Here is a 21,422-nt window from a genome sequence, read left to right as displayed (position 1 = left end):
GTAGCTTTTTGAGCCCGTGTAGGACTCGGGATAAAAAGAGACTGGACTGGACACAATATTAATTATTTTTCTTAAAATAAATTAACCCACAAAAATCTGACTCACTGCCTCTTCTGTTGAAAAATGAATTGTCGCAACAATCGAAAGTACATTCGAGTCTGATTCGACAGGAAGATATCTGTTATTGTGCAATAGGAAGCGGTTGTATCCATGGTTACCTTTGTTTGACCCTTTTGTAAGCAGCAAAAAAGATGATGAGATACACTTTTCCACTGAACAATATTACACACAAACACACACACGCTATAACTATGCCATTTGAAACTCCCCCATATGTCAGATTTGCCTGTGACCTTTTAGATTGAGGCTTTGCCAAATCCAGTGAGGAATACACTGAGCTCTGTGTACTACACAAGTACTTTAAGATATTTGTATGCCACCAGGTCCCTTTTTTAATGTTTTTAGACATTAAACATGATTTATCCCGCTTACTTTTAGCATGTTTAAACACTTACTAAGTGGTTTGTTTTATAATGAGTAACACACCGTATTCACCATAGGGTGGCGCTGGTGCGACGATGTTAACTGTGACTACAGACAGCGACTACAACTCCCGGCATCCAACGCCGAGTTTACGGAAGTGGTTGCCGTTAGCAGAGGGCTGTTTCATTTACGCGCTCACCGCGTCAGGCGGTGTCAGAAGGAGCATCTGAGCACATAAGAACACCTACCGCGGTGCACGCGGGTCATCAACACAAACGCCCCCTTCGTTAACCGTTGGTACGGGCGAGACACACAACATGTTTATTGAATGTGTAGCACACAACGTAGCATGTGTAGTTAACGCTGGGGATAAAGCGTGATTTAACATCGGTCTTACATCAATGAAACCGTTTGACTCAGACGAGGAGGGCGCGGAGCAGCTGGGGGCTTACCAAAAGGAGCTGAGACGTAAGTTGAATGCTGAATGGGAAGCTAAATGTGCTAACGGCTAACTGTGGAGCCGTTAAAGCTGCCTCTTAAACTGTAACGTAACATAACTGTAACATAACATAACGTGGGTGTTATATGAAAACGTCTCGTCAACAAAATACCCGACTCAATGCCGCGGAGTTATCTTTACGTCTTGTGACGTCATTACGTCACAGCACTGAGGCGCGTGTGTATGAAGTCGTGTCACTGCCACCTGTTGTCGAGAATCGAGCAACTTGATCGAACTGAATTGGCTTGTCTAATAGACAACTTCTCATGCTCACGTTATAATTAAAAAATGATTGACAGTATGGCACGACAATTGTCAAGACACCAAGGTGTAACATTACAAAACCGACATGTGTAACATGTCGTCATTGGGAAAAGCAGATCATCAGAAATCCCAGTGACTTCCAAAATGGTTCTCTTTCTAATTTGGGTAGTGGGCAAGTGTTTTTTTTTTTAGACACCAACTAAGCCGCCATGGCCGCGGTGCAGAAACAATATACCGTGTAAGACCAGTGTCTCTGAAGGTCTGTTGTTCACAGAGCGGGCCAACCACAGCATACAGCAGCTCAGCAGTGTTTGGGCGCAGCTGGGCTCTGACGGAGAAGCGGTGGAGGAGCCCAGAGGCAGCGATGGAAGCCTCTTCACCACCACGGCCGAAGAGGACAGGGCTGCATGGAGCCAAAAGACACAGAGCGAAGCAGGTGACTTAGTGATCAGTTCAAGTCCGTCCGACAAAGACATCGTTTTACTGGAGATGTCAACCATGCAGGAAGTCAAATTGAAATGCTTTGTGTGTGTGCGTTTGTGTGCGTGTTCCTTCGTCCTTTGGCATTGCAGTCAATCAGCTGAAGAGCCTTCTGCTGAAGCAGAGCAGAGAAATTCCCTCTCCTCTGACTCCTTCAAAGAAACCGTCTCTGTCAAAGGTAAAGTAAGCAGCTTGGCTGTTCAAATATATTGACCTGAGAAACGCTTTAAAGATCAGGGATCTTTAAATGGATTATAGTGATATTTTGCTTGCCATTCTGTTGTGTTGTTGGGCTAATTTTGGCCTCTGCCTTTTCTTTCCTCTGTTAGAAAGTACAGCATGAGGGACGGTCCAACTCGCCGGCTTTTCAGGATTTCGTACCAATGATTCAAAACCAGTCAGAGTACATCCAACACCTGGAAGCTGAAGTTAAATTGTGCAAGGTCTGTCCTCTAAAATGTGTTTGTGTGTGTGTGTATATTTGCAGGTCCATTTCCCTATTGTCCCAGGTTGTATACATTTTGATTCACTTCTCTCTGTGTGTGATTTCAGGAGGAGCTGCACGAGATTAAACAGCGAATCAGAGTGGTGGTGGTGGAGAATGAGAAGTTGCATTCCAACCTGAAATCCAGAGCTGCGGATGAATCACTGAAAGATTTCCCTATCCACAACTCCCCGGTAACTTGTGTTTGTGTCTGAGAATAATATGTGACTAATAGGATGAAATAATGAGTTTATTTTCAGCTAGTCTGTCAGGTTTTTAAATACAAGCATGCACTGCAAAACACTGAAAGAAAATATCGTCATTAAAATAAATATTACCCCGTGTAGAGTTTTGTTTTATTGTCAAATGTAAAATTGTAAGATGTGTTCCTCAGGGAAATGGGAGTTTGTCAGTCAACAGACACAACATCCTGCTAAAAGAAGAGCTCGCCACGTGGAAACACGAACTAGTAAGGATTACAGATCAGCTTTTTGCTCTCCTCCTGTTGCTGGTCGGTTCTTCCTCTCCGCACCATGAAATATCTGCATTATCACAGCATTTTATGTTGTGTAATCCAGAAAAGAAATGTTTGCTCAAAGCTCTGACGACAAGCTGAAGTATGGAATCATTTTATAAATGTGTTACTTCAAAATTATCCAGATTTTTCTAAATTCCATTTGCATCTTTTATTTTGCATTCAATTTAAAATGTCCCCCCCACTGATCATTTATAACGCATAAAACAACCTTCAAACTAAGAAGGATTACACATTTCTTCGGCTCAAACATGCAGATGCCTTGGAAGATGTTGGCAAGATCCCACAGTGATCCCATCACTCATAGCGTTTCAAGGGTCTGTTCTGAACATGTTTGTGTTCATCAGGAACAATTGAAAGGGATCTACCAGGCCCAGATTGAAAGCTTGGAGGCTCAGGTCCTCTCCCTCAGGTCAGTATATTCCAGCTGTGAAGCCAGCGTAGATTGTTTGCTTAAAATCAATCAGACTCAGACTCTCCTGGTTTCATCTTTTGCTTCCGGTCTCAGGAAGGATCTGTCGGTCAGTCAGAAGGAGTGCGAGGAGGTGAAGGATCGCCTGCGACACCGGGAGAAACATGCTGCAGATGCACTGAGAGCTGACGGAGCTCCTCGTGTGGCAGGATTGTGTCTGCAGTGTGCACAGCACGAGGCCGTCTTGGCTGGGACTCACACAAATCTGCATGTGCAGGCTATTGACAGACTCCAAAAGTCAGTTTTATTACACAAATACAAAAGGGTCAGCTCTTCACACTCTGTAGTTTAAGCTTTAAGTAAAAGATGATACATTTATGCACCTGGTTATGACACCGGGCAGATTTCTGTCTGTTGTTGACGTATCTTACCTATGTCTCTTTAAGGGAGTTCATGATATTGACAGTTATCATCCGTTATTGAGGGCTATTTTCCCCATGAGCATTGGTTAACGCTGATTTCCTTGTCTAATGGATCTTTTAGGGAGCGGGACGAGTTACTGGTGGCTCTGCGTGGTGTGCGAGCCAGTCAGCAGGAGGCCCAGCAGAGGGAGTGGTCGGCCTGTCTGCAAGTCAAGCAGGCTGTGGAAATGGCAGAAGAAGCCAATCTGTACAAAGCCAGGGTCAGAGAAACATTTGGTGTATAGATACACACTTTTCCAGTTGTGTGACATTGCACTGCATTTAAGATGTGTATAGCTCCTTCACCAGTTGTCTTCTCAAGTAAAAACCCTTCGTACCCTGTGTGTCTCTTTGTATGCGTGCAGGTGGAGGTGCAGTGTGAGCAGCTGTCCAGGGAGCTGGCTCGACTCAGGGAACAACTAGAGCGGGAAGCGCAGGCATTGAAGGAGAGACTGGCCGAGGCCAGAGAAGAGGGCCGGTCTGACGGCCGCAAGCAGAGAGAAGAGCTGACACAGACCGTAAGTCTCACTTACTCACTTTCTATGTGTATGTAGATTATTACGTATGAAGTTCCAATCCACAGCTCAGGTTGCTTTGAAATACTGAATATATGTCTATTCTATATTTGATCAGACAAATAAAAATATTTATTGCACAGGCAGCTGCCATTTTAGCTCAATAAGTTGCTGTAGAGAGGAAACTCTGACATTGCCATTTTTCAATGAAATGCCATTAGAAAACTGTGTGTATCAGGTGTCCAGCTTCTCTCAGCGGGTTGCTGAATTGGAAGGACAGCTAGGCCGAGTTCACAGGGACAACAGCTCACTGACCAATCAACTGGAAGACACTCTTGGCAAACTTACCAGCCAGGAACAAGAAAATACCAAGGTACAGTGTCAGTGTTGTGCAGCAGAACCGTAGCTCAACATATATACATTTTTATTTATGATTAGAGCTTTCATTTGCACCGTATCTGCCAGACCAGTCATTAAAAAAAGCTCGCTGTATCTTTTTTAGAAAAATCAGAAGTTGGGAACACTTCTGATACTCTGGTTATTTGTAATTCTTTTGTAAATCCATTGGGTGGCAGTAGAGATTTGTCTATTTCAGTATTTGTTCTCTGCTGCTAGAAGGGTGAATTCAGCATGTATTTATAATTTACTTTAAGGTGAGGTGAAAACCCGGCCTTGTTAGAAGATGCTTAGTCCATGTCTTATTATGTTTTATAGCAAAATGATACATATGAATGGAATTGGTAGCAAAGCCGTGAAAGAATTGCGTAGTCTTCATGAAGACAGAGAATTCCACGCTAACTCCAGTCCATCTTCTATAAACAACTCTGTCCTCTAACTGTGTTTGGACAAAAAAATACATTAATATGTATTTATGTTCAATAAAAGATGATACAAATGGTAGTAGCACATAGTGTAGGAATGTAAACGTGGATAATATATGAACAGCAAGCGTAACGTAAGTAGTAGAATATGGATAGAGGTCCAGTGAAAGTATCAGTATTATGACCTAGTGTAATTATGGTCAGGATAGGAAATACCATCATGGAAGTAAAACAAAAAAAAGGCAAATTAAGAAACCATGAACAGGAAGCAATGATTGGACTGGCTGCTTTTAATCAGTTCATCTCATTCCTAGGTGTGTGTGGATCTGCGATATCAGCTCAGCCAGGCCCAGCTGAGGAAAGAGGAGGCAGAGCGAGAGCTCCGAGAGCTGCACACCAAGACCAGCCGACACGTGGAAAAGGCTGCGCAGGTACGTCTGCTTTCTACCCTTTTATTAGTTGACATTTAGTAGATCATTAGAGTTCTTTCTTATGTTTTTTAAGTCGCACAATGTCTAGATGGTTTTGGTGAGGATTTGGTAAAGTGTCTAATGTTCAGGATGGTACAAAAAGCAAAATCAAGAACCCCTCCAACACTCCATATTTCTAATGAGTAATATGCAATTGGAGAGAAGTCCAGGTTATACTTTTAAAGGGCACAGGGCTTGTTAAGTAGAATGCCTCATAGACCGTATGAATGTCACTCAGATTTCAAACACCATGTTACTGTTCAGAAATCAAACCCTTTTACATTTTAGACAATCAAATCCTTGTGAAAGGTCGAAAACCGCCTTAAATGTTTGCCTCTCTGAGGACATAAGGTTGGTTGTTTTTGAAATATTTGCTCAACCTCCTCTTCCTTCTCCCCTTCCATCTCTGCGGGACAGGAAGTGGAAAGGCTGAGCTCAGAGCTGGTTGGCTGTCGGCAGCATCTGGAGGTGGTCCAAAAGGACGGGAGCCAATGGCAGACCGAAGCCCTGAGCCTAGCAGAACAGCTGGCAAATGCCCAGCGCCAACTGCACCTCACCAGGTAGTACCTAATCTTATTATACATGCCACCACTAACACACACACACACACAGCACTCCCCTCTGCCCAGCTCCTGCCCAGCTCAGTCCAGTTCAGACCAGCACACCAACTGTACCGCACCAGGTAACAGCTAATCCTATTATACAAGCCACACACACATAAACACATGCGTGCCGCTGTGCAATGGTCCCAGTACCAACTGGACCTCACCAGGTCACCTTTAATCCTGTTAAGCATGCCACAACATAATGCAATACACACACACACATTACCACACACTGCCCACTCTGTGCCACCAGGCCAGTGCCCAGCCCGGCCACAGCTCCAGCAGAGCCAAAATGGCGCCTGCGCCTTCTTCTGTCCGTGACTCTCTCTGTCTCTCTCTCTCACACACACACACAGAAAAGTGCGGCTGATGGTCACTGGACAGCCTGGCCTCCGTGCCACCTGCCAGCGCCCTGCACCCGTTCTCACAACGGGCGCTACCGGCTCTCCTCCCTTTGAATCCGTCTTCTCTCATTCCAGCTATTTCTGCATCTTTTTCCCAATATGGTCCCTGTTTCACCTCCTCTCTGGTTCTTCTATCCCCCCAGCCTTCTATATATTCATCCGTCTATCTTATCCTACCTGCTGCTTGCCTATGTCCTTCGCTCTCATTCTTTGCTGTTCATAATTGATAAAAAAAGATCTCTTTCCCTTTTATTCCTCTCTATCTTTTTCTTTCTTTCCGGTTATTCTTTGATCCTTTCGCGTTGTCCAGCATTCCTCCCGTCTCCTTCCACTTCGCTCTGTCCCTCCTGTCATCCACTGGCTGCTGTTCCCTTCCACACCATCCACCATCCAGGGTCACGCCAGCCCGCCCGGGGGCACTCTCTCACCCCCGCTGCCCGTAGCTGAGGTGTTTGAGATGGGCACAGATGTGGCGGTGGTGCCCTGTGGTGCTGGAGGCTGCGGGAGGGCAAGTTTGTGTAATCTTTGAGTGTGTGTGTGTGAGTTTGTCAGCTCGGTGGCGTGTAATGTGTCCACAGCAGCTCCCGATCTGTGTTTAAGTGTGTTTGTCTGTCAGCTGGCCGGTGCTGCATGGCCGCCCGTCTTGTGTCTTAGAAATGAGGCAAGTTGTGTGTTTGTGTGTTTGTGTGTGTGTGTGTGTGTGTTTTGCAGCCAGCTGTGGAGAATGACATGCATATTGATGTGGCAACATGATGACTTTGACCTGTACTAGAGGAGCTATTGGACTAAACCATTTTACTGCCATCACGTGGGTGTACATGCATGAGAGAGTTTATAGTTTTATCTTTCCACAGATGCATACTAGATGTTTGACAGCTGTTGACTTGGCTGAGCATGTAGCCATTTAAATTCAATTTTGGTCATTAGCCGTTTAAGCCACTTCTGGTACTGATTTAATACGGATATTAATGTTTATTCCAGTGCATGAAAAGCACGTTAGCATTTAGTATCAATTTAATTTGAAGCAATGTTTTGAGCTTTAACAAAGTTGAGGTACTACAGTGAAGAAAACTATAAACCCCCACAGTGATAAATAAATACATGTTTTAAAGGCTTTACAGGAACACGTTTTCCAGACTCACACATATGTATGACCTGTATGAGCTTAAAAATCTCACAGGATTATAAAAATGACCTAACCTATAGATAAAGCTCATTTTGCTTGAAGCTTTTGTTAGTGAAGTTCTGAACATTCACATATTTACAGCTGCCGTTGTTAAGAGGGGTCAGAGACGTGTTAATATTACCCCAAATATGGGCCAATAGGCAGGCCTTCACATCAATCAAATACATGGAAATGACTTTTTTACCTTTTAGAGTGAAGAGAGCTACGGGTCACCACTCTGTCACGTTTGCTGTTCCGCTCCTCATTAGGCTCATTAGCAGGGACAACAAGACAGGGACTCTCGCTCTGCTGAGGACACACCGAGGGTTTTAGTTTCTATTCCCATCGCTCACAGTTAAGCTGTCCAGCCGGCTTGTTTTTCCCCAAACTTGTGTTTACTTAGAGGCCCTTAAAGTCTTTTCATCCATCCATTGATCCATCCATGTCTGTTGATAGAGATGGGGTTGTAAAATATCTTTTGAAATGAGTGCACATTTTTTAAGGAAAGAGTCCACATGTTGTGCACCTGATGGATGTGCGTCTCTGAGGTTCGGCCAAAGCCTTTCCTCCACCCTTGGGACAAGCTTTTATTTTTCATTTTAGTTTGTCTATTATCATCCCCACTTGTTATGTTGTCCGTTGCTTTCCCTCACGCTGTCCCAAACGAAGCAAATAAACCTCAAGCATTTCCCTCTCTGGGCTTATGTGGAGCTACACGTAGTTCATTGTTAGTCCTGCCACTATTGCCGTGTTTGTGTGAGAGTAGGACCGTGAGATTCACAGTAGCGAGGCTGGAAGGCGTTTGTATGACCGGCCTTGAAAGGCAGCGCTTTGATTCTCTCTCTGCAACTTGCTTGCTTCCCTCTTTTCATTCGGTCCTCCGGTCGCGGTCCAAATGATCACAGCCCGTATTCAAATAGGGGGACCCGAAGCACCGACAGCGCCTCTTTGACGACCGATAGCCCCGCCTTCCTTTCTGATGAACACAGATTTATGCAGTCGTACACACGCACGCACACACACACACACACACACACACACACACACACACACACACACACACACACACACACACACACACACACACATTTGTTTGTACAACTGCATGCCTGCAAATGTGCACACTTGATACGCACATCAGTCAAATCCACATGCCTGTACACACAGCCTCGCACACATGCAGATGCATGCACGCACTCGGGGGGTCCCATGGCGGCTGGTGCGCTCCAGGATTGGATCATCAGCCAGCTGTGAGTTGGACAGCCCAGGATCTGTCCTAATCCCCGCCACTCTGTTCACATCGCCTCACACACACACACACACACACACTCTCCCGGCCCAGCCCAGCAGAGGGCTTTACCAAGTTTGTTTTGTTTGTTTGCTCCTGTCTTTCTTCACTTTCTTTCTTCTTCCCTCCATGTCTCCTTCCAGCCTTATCTCTCCCTGCGTTGTGATCCCAGATCCCCAAGGCCTCTGTGAAAACTGCCCAGCATAACTGCTGTTTCAACACATGCCAGATAGGCACGAATGTGGATGGATGTGTGTGTTTGCATAGTGTATCCGTGGTTAGAAGAGACCTGTGTGCCCGCTTTGTGGTTTGGACGAATCCAACGTCTGCGAGGTCCCAGATCTTCCACCAGTTCTCGTTATCTCCATGAAATCGAGCATCCATGTTCATGGGGGGTGCCTGCTTTGAGCGGTCGATGGACACGAAGCGGAAAATTACAACGCTTCAGTGAATACGTGCCGTCACTTTCTCACAGAAGTCGAAAGTGATTTTACTCGTAGGCTATTGTTTTAGAGAAGAATTGTCGATGATGAAGGGCAGAGCCTTCTGTTTCTTCAGTTAATCTCAAATATAATAGTGGCTTTAAAATCCGAAGTCTTACCTGTTAGAGAATTTGTCCAGGTGGAGGAATATTTTGAGGACATCTTGAACCGATGGAGGGTTCTGGAGACTCAACATTCTGAGGTTACTTCTTACGGGTCCGCAGTGGCATGAGGTTTAAAAAGAAACCTGTATTCCTTTAAAATAAAGGACGCCAATTCAAGCGGTAGAGGCATGTGATGAAGTTGACGCCCCGTGGATGTATTCAGGGAATGTCCAGCTGGGAACTAAACAAAATGTAGAAGATTTTAGAGGGATTATTTGTCTGTATTATTGTGTGACTGTAAACGCACTTCTATAAAATGTTATGGGATGAGGGATAATGTACATTCATCAATCGTGATAAAGCAGTGGGTAAAACAGACCGGTGAGCAGGTGGAAGGAACTAGAACGAGAGCCCTCATTCTCCTCTCTGTGACGCTGAAATCAGAAGATGGATGCTGAAAAGCAGATAAATAAAAAGCTGCAGACCCACTGCTGTGACAAGTTCCCCAAACTCTATTAAACATGTCACGCTGCTGCTCCCACTCTCTCTCTCTCTCTACCTAAACTGAGTTCTTTTTGTCCTCCCCTCAGTTGTAGATCGTGACGGCAAGGCCTGGAGAGGCGGTGCACAGAACTGTGTTTGTGCGTTTGTGTGTGTAAGGGCGGAGAAGTGTAAATGAGGAAGGTGAGGCAGCAGATGCCGCGTCCCGCCAGAGGCTCGCTTTGAGCAGCGAGTGAAATCTGGGCGCGACAAAACTGCTGCAAACCAACTCGGCGGGAGGCCCTTGTCCAATCACGGCCCGGAATAAAAGGGCCGGGGCGCCACGCGGGCTGCAGTCGCAACAGGAGAGGTGGGGGCTGTAATGAACCCTCAAGCTCTGCCAGCGAGGGCACACGCACACGAGCACAGCATCTTTATTTCTACCCGGCAGTAGCAATGCCTAAGCACTGTCGCCACACACAAACGCACATGCACAACCTCCACAGCGACCGTGTGCATGAAGTCTCCATGTGTGCGCACGTTGACTCGTTTTGTGAGCGCGCGACTAGATGAGTCTGTGCGCGCGCCTTTGTGCAAACGAGTGTCGATACCTTTGGGCTACACCTGTGTCTGTGAAGTTTGATGTTCTCTGTGACAGCAGCGGGGCAGAGCCAGGTATGAGGGTGGCTGTTTGTGTATGTGTGTGTGTGTGTGTGTGCGCGCGTGCACACACTTGTCTGGTCGGCAGCCATGTTGGGTAGCAGATGGCACCACGGTTGGCAGGGGAGGGGCTGCTTAGCACAACTAATCAGACAGTTACGGATAGGGCAGCTGGGAGGGCCGTTGGCCAAACGTGTGTGCGTGTGTGTGTGTGCGCGCGCACCCCAGAGTGCCATGATGTTGACAGTGGTGGGCCCGTTGGCCTGGTGACGAGACCTCGCCGCGTTCTTCTCTCCTCGCTGTCGGAGTGCCCTCTCTGCCATCCTGCCTTTTCACCTCTCTCTCTCTCTCTCTCTCTCCTGCACTCTCACTGCTCACAACTCATCTGTTGAGACCCACTTAGTCTTTTATCTTTCTTTCACTTGCTTTGACTGTCTTAGTGCTTTACTCTGCTCCATCTCTCCTTCTCTGTTCTTTTCATCTCTGACTTCAGTACTTAGTAAACGGTAATCACTAACGCGACCTCAGAAGATGCCAGCATTGCACACATGTTGACATTGTGTGTACGCTTGCTACTAAAAACCAAACCAAATTAAGCTAAAGCCCTTTTGTGCTGCAGCCCTTGGCCTTGACAAGTCCCTCTCATTGTTTCCACCCAACTGCATGTGTGTCTTTTCTTCAACTATGACGTTCACCAAATGCAATGCTGCAACCTTTACCACCTTTTGTTATCTGCGGTTAGCATTACGCTCTCCACCAGCGTCTGACCGGTTGGTGCTTCGCAGAGTGAAACAGTAGCGCTCCAGCAGGCTCTATTTGTGTCATTTTTGAAAATGCTAACTCTTATTCACCCATGCAGGCCAACTGGTGAATGTAGATAGCTGCTCCAGACCAGTTTTCTTCCTTTCTCCGCTGATGCTTCCGTTCAAAATCCTCCTGTTTCTTGCTGAAGACAAATGATGCCCTGAGCCTCGTAAGCATGCCTCGCTAACTCTTAACTCTGCAACTTATTCGCGCTACAAATATCATAAAGGTTAAACTATAGATGCTGTTAATTCAGCAGCGCAAAATCGCACGCCATAAGTAGCAGAATTATTAAGAGGGAGGGTAATCTGTCCATCCTGCGGGGCTGGGAATGGATAGAATAGACAGATCGCTGACTGGGAGACCTCAGGCAAGATGGAGGCAAATCTGTCGGCTACAACTGTTGTCACCCCAGCCAAGTGAGCCCTGGGACACTGGCCTACATACAGACACTACTGCTGGAGGACAGGGAACAAAAGGGAGAGCACCAGCCCTCCGCCATGCTCCATCCACTCTTCTCCTCACGTATGCTCGTCTTTTTGGGTCTCTAATTGAGGACATATGTAAAGCCAACACTTCAAACTATGTAAACCTTTAAATTTACTCAAAAGAAGCGGTGTAAAGGTACACATAAGTTAGCGATTTGTATCCTGGTCACTCATGGTTAGGGGACACAGCTGAAAGGCATCTCTTTTTTTTTTTTCAAATTAAACAAAACAACCCAAAATGCATAAAAAAAGAATTGTTTCGATAAGATTACACCTGTGTATATTTGAACATTAAAAGTACCCCAAAATGCATCATCCCAGTACATCTGCACATCTGGGTGATGCCGTGAAATGTACGTTTGATGGGTTTCCGTCGATAGTCGCCTGATACACACAGTGTGGCCGACTCACGCCCTTTGTGCTTACCTCAGCGTAACTGTAATGGAAAAAAGTTTGCGAGCAGATCTTGCGCCTGTGAACGTGCAGTCAGTCAGTCATCTGGTCACCCTTGTGCCTTCACACACCTCCTGCTGTGAGGGTGGCACCATCAGTGACTCGACACGCTGCCCGCTGCCCAGTAGGCACAGCTTTCATCCGACATGACAGAACCACTCGCTGCTCTTCTTCTCCTCTCATTTCTTTTTTACCTCTTTCACCAGACTTTCTATCTTTTCATCCCCAACGGTTTTATCTTTTTTTTTTAAGCTCCTCTTTGTCTTTTTTGTTTTATTTCCCCCCACTTTTGCCTTTAATCGATCCCGTTTCTTTCTGTCGCCCTTTTTGTGCGCAGCAGTGCCAAGCAGAGCCTCGTAGGTAGGAGGGTGGTGCCCCCGTGTGCAGATTGTACCGGATTGTAGACGATCACAAATACGGGCGACAAGAGATAGTGGGGAGGAGTAAAGGATAAGTTCAAGGTAGCAGCTGCGTGGAGACATTCTGGAAAATGCAGAGGGAGGAGAAGATGGTGAGAGAGTTGAGCGGGGTGTTAAATAATAGGAGAAGACAGCTGGTATTACTTGTACTGGATGTGAGACTGGATGGCCTTTATTTACCAATATAAAGCTCCATTTGAAATCTATTAAAATTCCCCCATAATGTTCAGCTTAGGTTTTATAACATCTGAAAAAAAATACTCCCCCAATGAAGAAAATTGCGGGCAGAGATCAATGCTTGTCAAAGCTTGATGCGCGTTGATCTCTGTCAACATAAAAAAGTCACAAAGGTAATTAACATACAAGGTTGTTGCTGCATTGCTATTCAGCGATTCTGTTGAAAATGTAAAAATCAACAAAAGCTTTATTCACGCGACCCTGACACTGGCGCTGTTCAGTGCAGTCTGTTAGCAAGGAGACCTAAGCGGCAACACAGGTGAGGAAGGACGACAGCGACACAGGGGATGGAAAAGGGGGAAACAAGAGCAAATAGTTGAAGAGAATGAAAGAGAAGAGGACATATGGAAGCTGTGGGGAGAAGAATACTAACACGATAATGTAAAGAGAAGCATGTAGATAGAGGAGGAAAGCATCAAGCCTGGCGATGGTCTGCATATAAAGGCGGACACCGGATGGGCACAAGCCCCCCTACAGTTTCATCTCCAGCCTCAGTCCCCCCCACTGAGTTAAAAAAGCCTCTTTGTTATCCAGCTCAATGGCCGCCTCCTCCTTTCCAAGCATCTGATCTAATGGCCCGGCAGGCCGGGGAGGGGGGGGGTGGTAAGAAGATAATAGAGGAGTTCACTGAAGATTACTTGGGTGGGTAATGAGAGAGACACACACACACTGGTACATGTTACTTCCTGCCAGTTGCCTTAAGGCTCATATCGGGGTGGAAGGGGTGACGAGCGTTTGAACGACATCAGGTCTCGGGTGTGAAGTGAATTCCAACACAGGTGGATTGAGCTCACACCGCAGAGAACACACCATGTGGCACAAACGCTCAGTTTGCACACCTCTCTCCCACTATATATATATATATATATATATATTCTACTACAATATATTTTCCTTAAACTTTCTGGCATCGCTGTCTTAAATAATAATATGTGCATATCAATTCTAGACGTGTTAACATGGTAACTGTTCTTTTGTTTCCTCTTATAATCTAATCTATTATGGTTGAGATTTATACTGTAACATTCATATAACATGCGCTATATACTTTATCAAAAGTCTGATTGAAATAATTAATCCCAGCCGATCATTTACCTTCTTAGACGAAATTGATTCGACCCTCAGCCCTGCCACATATGTCACCCAAAACTATTCCTGTAGAGTCCTGGGTTTCCTGGATTCGGTCAGTATGGGAGCATATTGCACGTATGCTGTGTGTTTCATTTTTAAAATCACAGATGCCTGCGCTGCCGGTCCGCCCTTTCTGTACCAAGACCATCCGTCATCTGCGCCAATTAAGACTTTTAAACTTCTCTCGCTCTGTTTTTGTGAGCAGATAGATGATGACAGAGGCCAATCAGCGGCTAATTACTTGAATAGTATTTTTTTTTCTCTGAGGGAATGTGTGCTGTGATGGCTAATATTTGTTTCCGTGGGGAGTGGGCATCAGTAGATGCCTGTATTTATTCAATATTTATTCAACAATTTATTCAAGGATTTCCGACGTGCATATTTCAAGAGACTTATTGTCCGTACTTATGCTCGGGTTCCTGAAGGGGAAGGCAATTTTCATTTGTGTTAATTTAACAGTTGCAGGGGAGGTGCGGGGGGGGGGGGGGGGGGGGGGATCCGGGCTCGTTTGGGTCGCCGCTGACCTTGGAGGCGGTCGGGGGGGGATTCGGCGCTCCTTGAAGAAGAAAGGAGGCTTGGGCCGCCCGCTGTAAACAAAGTTGACTTGCAGACAGATGGATTGAATGACAGAGAGGCTAACTGAGCCAGGAACGGGCCTGGCAGAGAGGGAGAGGGAGATGGAGAGGGGGACAGAGAGACGCGGATAAAGGAGGGGGTAGAGAGGAGAGAAGAGGTGGCCAACAGGAGAGGAGGTGTGAACAGGTGCAGGGCCGCTGAAGGAAGAACCAGCAGATGGAGAGAGACACAGCCAGTTTAGTTACAGGAAAAAAAAAGGGTGGGAGGGAGAGATGGAAACAGCAGAAAGAAAAAAAAATGATCGGAGCAGAAATGAGAACGCTGTGGACAGAGAGATGGTCGATGGACGGACGGACGGATGGATGGGTGAATAGGTGGATGGACGGACGGATGGGCACAGAGTGAAGGGAGCAGCGAGGCCTCATAATGCTGCCTCCGTGTTTAGTTGGTTGGTTTCATAAGGAAGAGCGTCAAGACGGATGTGGGAGCAGAGTGATTGACTCGCATCACCCCCGAGGTTCGATAAAAATGTGCTAAAACACATTGAGGTGCGTGTGAGAGAAAATCGCGCGGCGTGCGGCCTGCCACGAGGAACAATTCAGATGTTTATTGTACGCCGGCGTTGTGACGCGCAGCGGCGGAAAAATGTTCAATATGTCGCTTTATCTTCTCCGCGGTGCACTCGGCCTTTTGTTGGCAGCGCCGGTGAGACGGGCCTACACGAGGCCGCTCTCCCGCCCGCCGCACACGTAAACAAGCCCGCTCACACATTAGAAGAAATCATCTTTTGTAGATCTGCGTATCAAACTGTTGAATATTAATGCGGTGTGATTGATGCAGTCTATCATTAATAGCTGTGGATCCCCTGGAATTGCTCCACAAAAAAATGAATCATCACAAGTGTCTCCGTTTTGAGCAGTGGAGCAAATAGTTGTAATACAGTTGTAGTTTTATAGAACAGCATCAGTGCATTTAAATAAATCAAAGTCAAGTCTCATTAGACAATTATTTGAGCTGCAGGTGCCTCAGCCTCCGTTTACATTTTTGAATGGAAATGGAATTGTTTTTAAAATCGAGGTACATGTTTAAAGGTAAATAGGAGGTTATCCATTTTTTTTTTTTTGTCGATACTGTTTAATCAACCTTTTTTAGATGACGCAGGTATGCATCGTCCGTTGAAACCACCCATATTTTATGTTTTTGCTGTTAAATCGGATCAGATAAATTGGTAGAAGTACAGATATTTGCACAGATGTCCTCTGTGACAGAAATAGTTAAACGTTTCTATTTCTATTCCTCTTGACTCCCCATCTCGCCAACATTCTTAGTTGCGAACAAAACGTTTGTGCGTTACGATGTTTGTGCTATGAGCCGAGTTGACAATCTGTTCACCTGTGTGTTCATTTCGCACCTTTATTTTACAACACAGGAATATCTCTCTAGACATACTTATGAATATGCATTTATTTGAAGAACTTTTCTCTTCTTTGCGTGTGTGTGTCCACGTGACATTGTGTCCATTGGGATGGAGTTTGCTCCATTTTAGTCGATTTTACTTTAGTCCAAACAGCGGTCGGTGGTGTCTGCCGTTTGACGAACGTCTCCAATTCCTCCAAATCCACCGTCTGACTCCAATTTGTGCTCGTTCCCTGATAAACGCGGCATTTGGCGGTTCTGGCGTGGGATGCCGGCTGCACTGTGGGGTGCGGCAAACTCTGTGCTCGGTCAGGCCCTGGCACCCCACATCTAATGGGCAACAGCTTGAATAGTGCCCACTTAGGCAGCCCGCGCAGACTGGGCCCCCTCGTCTTCCTCGCGGCTCCAGCCAGCTAGCCGGCCAGCCGCCGCCGCCTCTGCCACCCCCCACTTACCCAGCAGCCACTGTACCTGGCTGCAGCCCCAGAGCTATTCCAGCCCACCTTAGGCCGCTGGCCCGTGCGGCTCGCGCCACACTTATCAAGCTGTCCTCCAGTGCACCAGGCCAGGCATATACAAACAGGCCCAGCTATCCGCTAACTGAACATTCAGTCTATCGCCTCCCAGGACCAACGAAGAGTTCCTGCCACAGGCAGCAACCCAGAGCCCATTCACCACTTAGCTGGAAGGCAGATTATTGTCCAGGGAGAATTATCCAGCGCCAGCACCACATATTCAGCCTCTGCTCTACCCGTCGCCCCCGAAACTCTCGCCCCGGGGCGTCTCTTTTTTTATGCTTTAATTTGACAGCGCTCATCAGCGGCCATTTCCTGACAGCAGTCTGCCAGTCAGCGCGTTGGATTTGATTTGGGATACAAAATGGCGCAGGGTAGACGACCTCACAAGCCCGACTTCCCAGCTTCGATTCGAGCGTCAGTGAGGCGATCGGGCACGAGTCTTCCCACCCTCCGGTCTTACCACATCGACTGCGGTGGTCCCCTGGAATGAAGGCCCCGTGTGCGCTCCGCTCTGTTGCGTACAACTTTATTAAGTTGTTAACTAAAACGTTGGTTCAGTAGATCAGCAAAACCAAACAGATGCCAAATGTGTCGCTCGCTCTCTTTCTTTCTTTCTTTCTTGTTTTTCATCGCTCTCCGCTTCCTCACCACCGCCACCGCTCTATTGCCGACTGCTGGAACTTTCTGGCGGCCTGTCTGATGCTAATTGGTGGGTAAACAGGTCTGGTGTGACTCCCCCCACGCACCCCACCCCAAACCGCACACAAGCGCGCGCGCACACACGCAGGCATACGCAAATACACACGGCCCCCTGGAACCTTTTGCAGGACCAAATGGCTGGCAACGCCTGCCCGCCATCTCCCGCTGAGCCCTGGTGTGCGCTTTGGTGGCTCAGGCTGCTGTTCAAGCCCAGCGGGGGTTCATTCACTCTCAAACACACACGCACACACTCGTACGAGTACAGACACACACAGTCTCCTTGTGTCCCCTGCACACCCGCCACCCGCTTTCACACCCCAGACAGCAGGACAGCAGGAGAACACACACACACACGAAGGAACAGACAGACGCGGTCACTTTAGAGATGCAGGCCAAGCGCTGTAGGGGAGAAAAGTTTTCACTTAAACTGGAGAATTCTCTCTTCATTAGCGCCTTTGGACTTCAGGAAGAGTTCTGTTTATTTGTTCGTTTTTAGTTTTTTTCTTCCTGTCTTTGTAGTTTTTCTTTCCTTTTGTCTTTTCCTCTGTTGTTTGGTCACATTTGGACTTGAGTTTGAAAAGTTTGGTTCAAAGAGTAGGAAAATGCTGTGTTTTTCAAAAGCCACGTTAGTTTGCATTTTACCTGCACAAGTTGGATCATCAGGTGAACGAAGTGTGGAGATTAGAGCCGGTGGGTTACAGCACGGAATTGTTATGTAGGCCTCGTGTGGTAAAACGCGAGCGATCAACTGATTTTCGGGGATAATGTGGCTGGAAGCTGAATGCTATTGTTATTAACAAGCAGAGAACATTCCGAGGTTGTCGAGCAGCTCATGCAAAGTCGTATCTCAGGGCAGAGCGGCACTGCAGCGTTGGAGTCTAAAATGATCCATTGTGTTTGTGCGAGTGTCGGTGTTTCGTAGACAGCTGCAGCCTCACTCGGGGGTCTTTGAGCCCTTTTACCCTTCTACCCCCCCGAGTCCTCTCTGTCATTCTATTCCCCCGTTCTCTTGTTTGTACCGTGTTTACTCTCCTCTTGTTCTATCTCTCACCTCTATCTCGATCTGGTCTTCACATCATTGATCTGCTTCACAACCTCTTCTACTTGAAACGGTTGCAAAGTATGATGGAATTTTTTAGAAATGTTAATCTTATGTATTCCAAACAAGTTACTGAACCAATGAATGTTTTAGCTAGTGGGCAGTTTGTTTTAAATGTAAAAGTCATAATCTCTAAATCTAAACTAAGAGCCATGCCACCAAAACACAACTGGTTTGTGCGCCATGATGCTCAACTTGATTGACATGTAATACAATTGAATGAAAGCAGCCTATATTTAGGTCCCATTCCGTTGAAATACGCATCACATGCTTAAGACAGACGTTGTAGCTCACAGTGTTGACATGCTCACCCACAAGCGCCGCACGGGAACTCAGTCCTCTCAAGCGCAGAGTAACATTCAGTCTCTGTTTGAATCAACACACTGTGATTGAATTATGCATTTAATCAACGACCACTATTTTGAAATTTCCCAGTATCAACAACCCGGTCCTCTTCTCCAGACAGGACAGAGAGAGTTCAGAACGGGCTCGTGAAAAGGAAATGGCGTCAGCGGCCCTTTCAGCGCGTGAGCGAGAAAGAGAGCTGACTTTGCTGCTGGAGCAAACGGAGGCTGGACACCAGCAGAGAGGTGAGTGCTCCCCCTCCACGGATATTCCCTCCACTTCATCTACCAGCTGCATTAAATCCTGATGTCTGTATCTATGAATATATATATATATATATATATATATATATATATATTATGTCTCAGTGGATGTAGCAGTTTTGGATTTTACTCTCCAGTGCTGGTAACCTTTGACCCTCCTCTAAAGTGTGTTGGATTCAGATCAGGTGGACATTTGGACTTCCAAAGGAAGCTGCACTAAATGAGCCACACACAGTGAAGAACATCTTGACGGTGCAGCAGGTGCTCAAATGTGCCATTAAGGTTTACTGTTGGGCGCTGCACAGGCTTATTAGTTGTCTTACGCAGAGGGGAGGGTGATATGGGGGGCAGAGGGCAGAACAAAGCATAACTGAACGGAATGGAGCGCAGCCTTGAGCTGGGAGGATCTCCTTCTCTTCCTCAAGGACACTTCAGCGGGGCGGACCTCGTCCCACACAGGGTCTTGAACCTGCATCTTCCAGTTGAAGGGTGTTTTATTCCTCTTACTGTGCCGCCTCGCTCCCCACCGACACAACATGGCCAGAGTGGGAGGAGACGGACGGCAACACAAATCGTTCGAGCCGAAGTGACCTCAAAGGAGCGGATCAGAAGCCATGAGTGGAGAAGAGAGAATAGCAGGGAAGGTGAAGGGAGCAGAGCAGAGAGACCCAGCTCAGAGCGTCCTGTACAGAGCTGCTGCTGCTAGCACATCTGTTGCACCATCTGGACCCCCCCCCCCCACCCTCAAAGCAACCACCCACCCTCAACACCCCCCCCCCCCCCCCCCCTCTTCTCCGTTCTGTTTGTTTACCTGTGGTTCCCTTTAACAACCGGGTAGCCTGCTGGTACGCGGAACAAAGATGGACGGTACAGAGGGAGGAAAGGAGGGATGGATGGATGGAGGAGAGGGGGGGGGGTTAAACAAAGGGTTTGTTTCTGGCGCATGTCGGCAGCACACATGTTGTCTAAAGAGAGCTGACATCAGAGCACAGCAGGACACTGTGGATGGGGAGGGGATGGAGGGGTGGACGTCCTTTAGTAGCTCGCATCACTTCCTCTCCCCGTGCAACCCAACAGACGAGCTGGATAATTAGCTTTCTTGCTCTCCAAATCCCGCCTCTCTGTCCGTTCGTTTGTCCTTCCATCCGTCCGCACCCCCCACCAACCCCCCCTTCTTCTCTGCTCCTTCCCACCTTTTTTCAGATCTTTTTTTTTTTTTCATGTTTCTTTTTTGCCTAAATGCAGAATAGCAGCCTCTAGATGATATCATATATTTGTTTCCCTCCCTCCCTCCCCGCCACGCTTCTTCTCTCCATCCCTCCCCTCCCTCATTTCTTTCCGTTTGTTTCCAGTGCCAGTTCTGCTGTGTTTCTGTGTCCCAGGGTTCTTTTTGGCCTACGCATGGCCAGACGCATTCAAAGCCTGTTCAGCTAATTAGCATTCTTCATGCAACTTTTCCAGCACTGACCAAACTTTGTTGGGTATGAGCTCGTGCACACGTCTCAGTTTTTGTGTCATTTAGTTTCATGCTCTGTTGTACCCAGTTTATGCCCACCGTGCTGTATTTTGGTCCGTGATCTGGGGACCGAGGCTAAGTTCAGTGTAATGAAAGCTTCGATGATAATTCACTATAAAGATGTAAGGTGGAGCCAGTACAAAATGAATAAGATCATGTGAAACATGAGTTGGCATCGACCCTTAAGTGTCTAAGACTCACCCTCCCGGGTAAGATTATGTGTCATAGCACAGTTCTATTCCATCATATTTATTTATTTCCTTCACAATATCGCCTGTATGCAAAAAATACCTAAATATATATTTTTTTAAACTTCAGAAGTATGAGCTACTTTTCAAAGACTGCGGGTCCTTTCGAGAGCTTTTGGTTTCGGTCGACTGACAGAATGCTGGAGCAGGTGGATCACTGCCTCAATCCAAACGGCAGCCATTGTTATTTTAAAAGAGCAGACATATGTTGGAGAGCGGAACGTGGATTATTTCAAAGGAGCGATGAAAGCGCAGTGTTGGATTGTTCGGAAAGAGGCCCCCATGAGCGCATGAGGACGTGGCAGCAAGGGTGGAAGCAAAGGAGAACGAAGGCGCGTTCAAACAACCAGCTCCTTCTCACACACGTTCCATTCGCTATTTGACGCGCTCGCGTTTTTGCTCCATATATTTCTGCCTGTTGTTTGAACAGTTTCGATTTTAATTTGAGTGTCGAGAAAAACATTTTTGGGAACACATTCAAAGAGACAAGGACCCCACTTTTTCTGCAGTATTTGCTAAAAGTAGCTTTGATTGATCAGCTCTGTCCATATCGGAGAGGTTTTCCTCTTGTGTGTTTGGTTGTTTGGTGGATTCATTA

The 21,422-nt window shown here is 46.8% G+C and overlaps 1 protein-coding gene across 2 annotated transcripts in view; it reads left to right on the top strand.

Annotated features, from left to right (window-relative positions):
* The first annotated feature begins 595 nt into the window (after positions 1-595).
* Positions 596-21,422, top strand: part of sdccag8 (SHH signaling and ciliogenesis regulator sdccag8) — a 33,926-nt gene continuing 13,099 nt past the window's right edge. For both annotated transcript variants that reach the window (XR_013468014.1, XM_040178252.2), the window contains exons 1-14: positions 596-951; positions 1,521-1,682; positions 1,819-1,904; positions 2,056-2,169; positions 2,279-2,404; positions 2,605-2,679; positions 3,093-3,157; positions 3,254-3,454; positions 3,701-3,839; positions 3,984-4,136; positions 4,372-4,506; positions 5,269-5,385; positions 5,842-5,984; positions 18,915-19,042. Coding sequence is in view for 1 of the 2 variants with exons in the window: in XM_040178252.2 (XP_040034186.2) it covers positions 885-951; positions 1,521-1,682; positions 1,819-1,904; positions 2,056-2,169; positions 2,279-2,404; positions 2,605-2,679; positions 3,093-3,157; positions 3,254-3,454; positions 3,701-3,839; positions 3,984-4,136; positions 4,372-4,506; positions 5,269-5,385; positions 5,842-5,984; positions 18,915-19,042 (1,711 nt within the window). In the remaining variant the exon portion in view is untranslated. The remainder of the gene's footprint in view (positions 952-1,520; positions 1,683-1,818; positions 1,905-2,055; positions 2,170-2,278; positions 2,405-2,604; positions 2,680-3,092; positions 3,158-3,253; positions 3,455-3,700; positions 3,840-3,983; positions 4,137-4,371; positions 4,507-5,268; positions 5,386-5,841; positions 5,985-18,914; positions 19,043-21,422) is intronic.

Source organism: Gasterosteus aculeatus, chromosome 6 (genome assembly GCF_964276395.1).
Source record: "Gasterosteus aculeatus chromosome 6, fGasAcu3.hap1.1, whole genome shotgun sequence".
Taxonomy (NCBI): Eukaryota; Metazoa; Chordata; class Actinopteri; order Perciformes; family Gasterosteidae; genus Gasterosteus; species Gasterosteus aculeatus.
The sequence above is the reverse complement of the archived record's forward strand: the minus strand, read 5'-3'. Positions and strand labels throughout refer to the sequence as shown.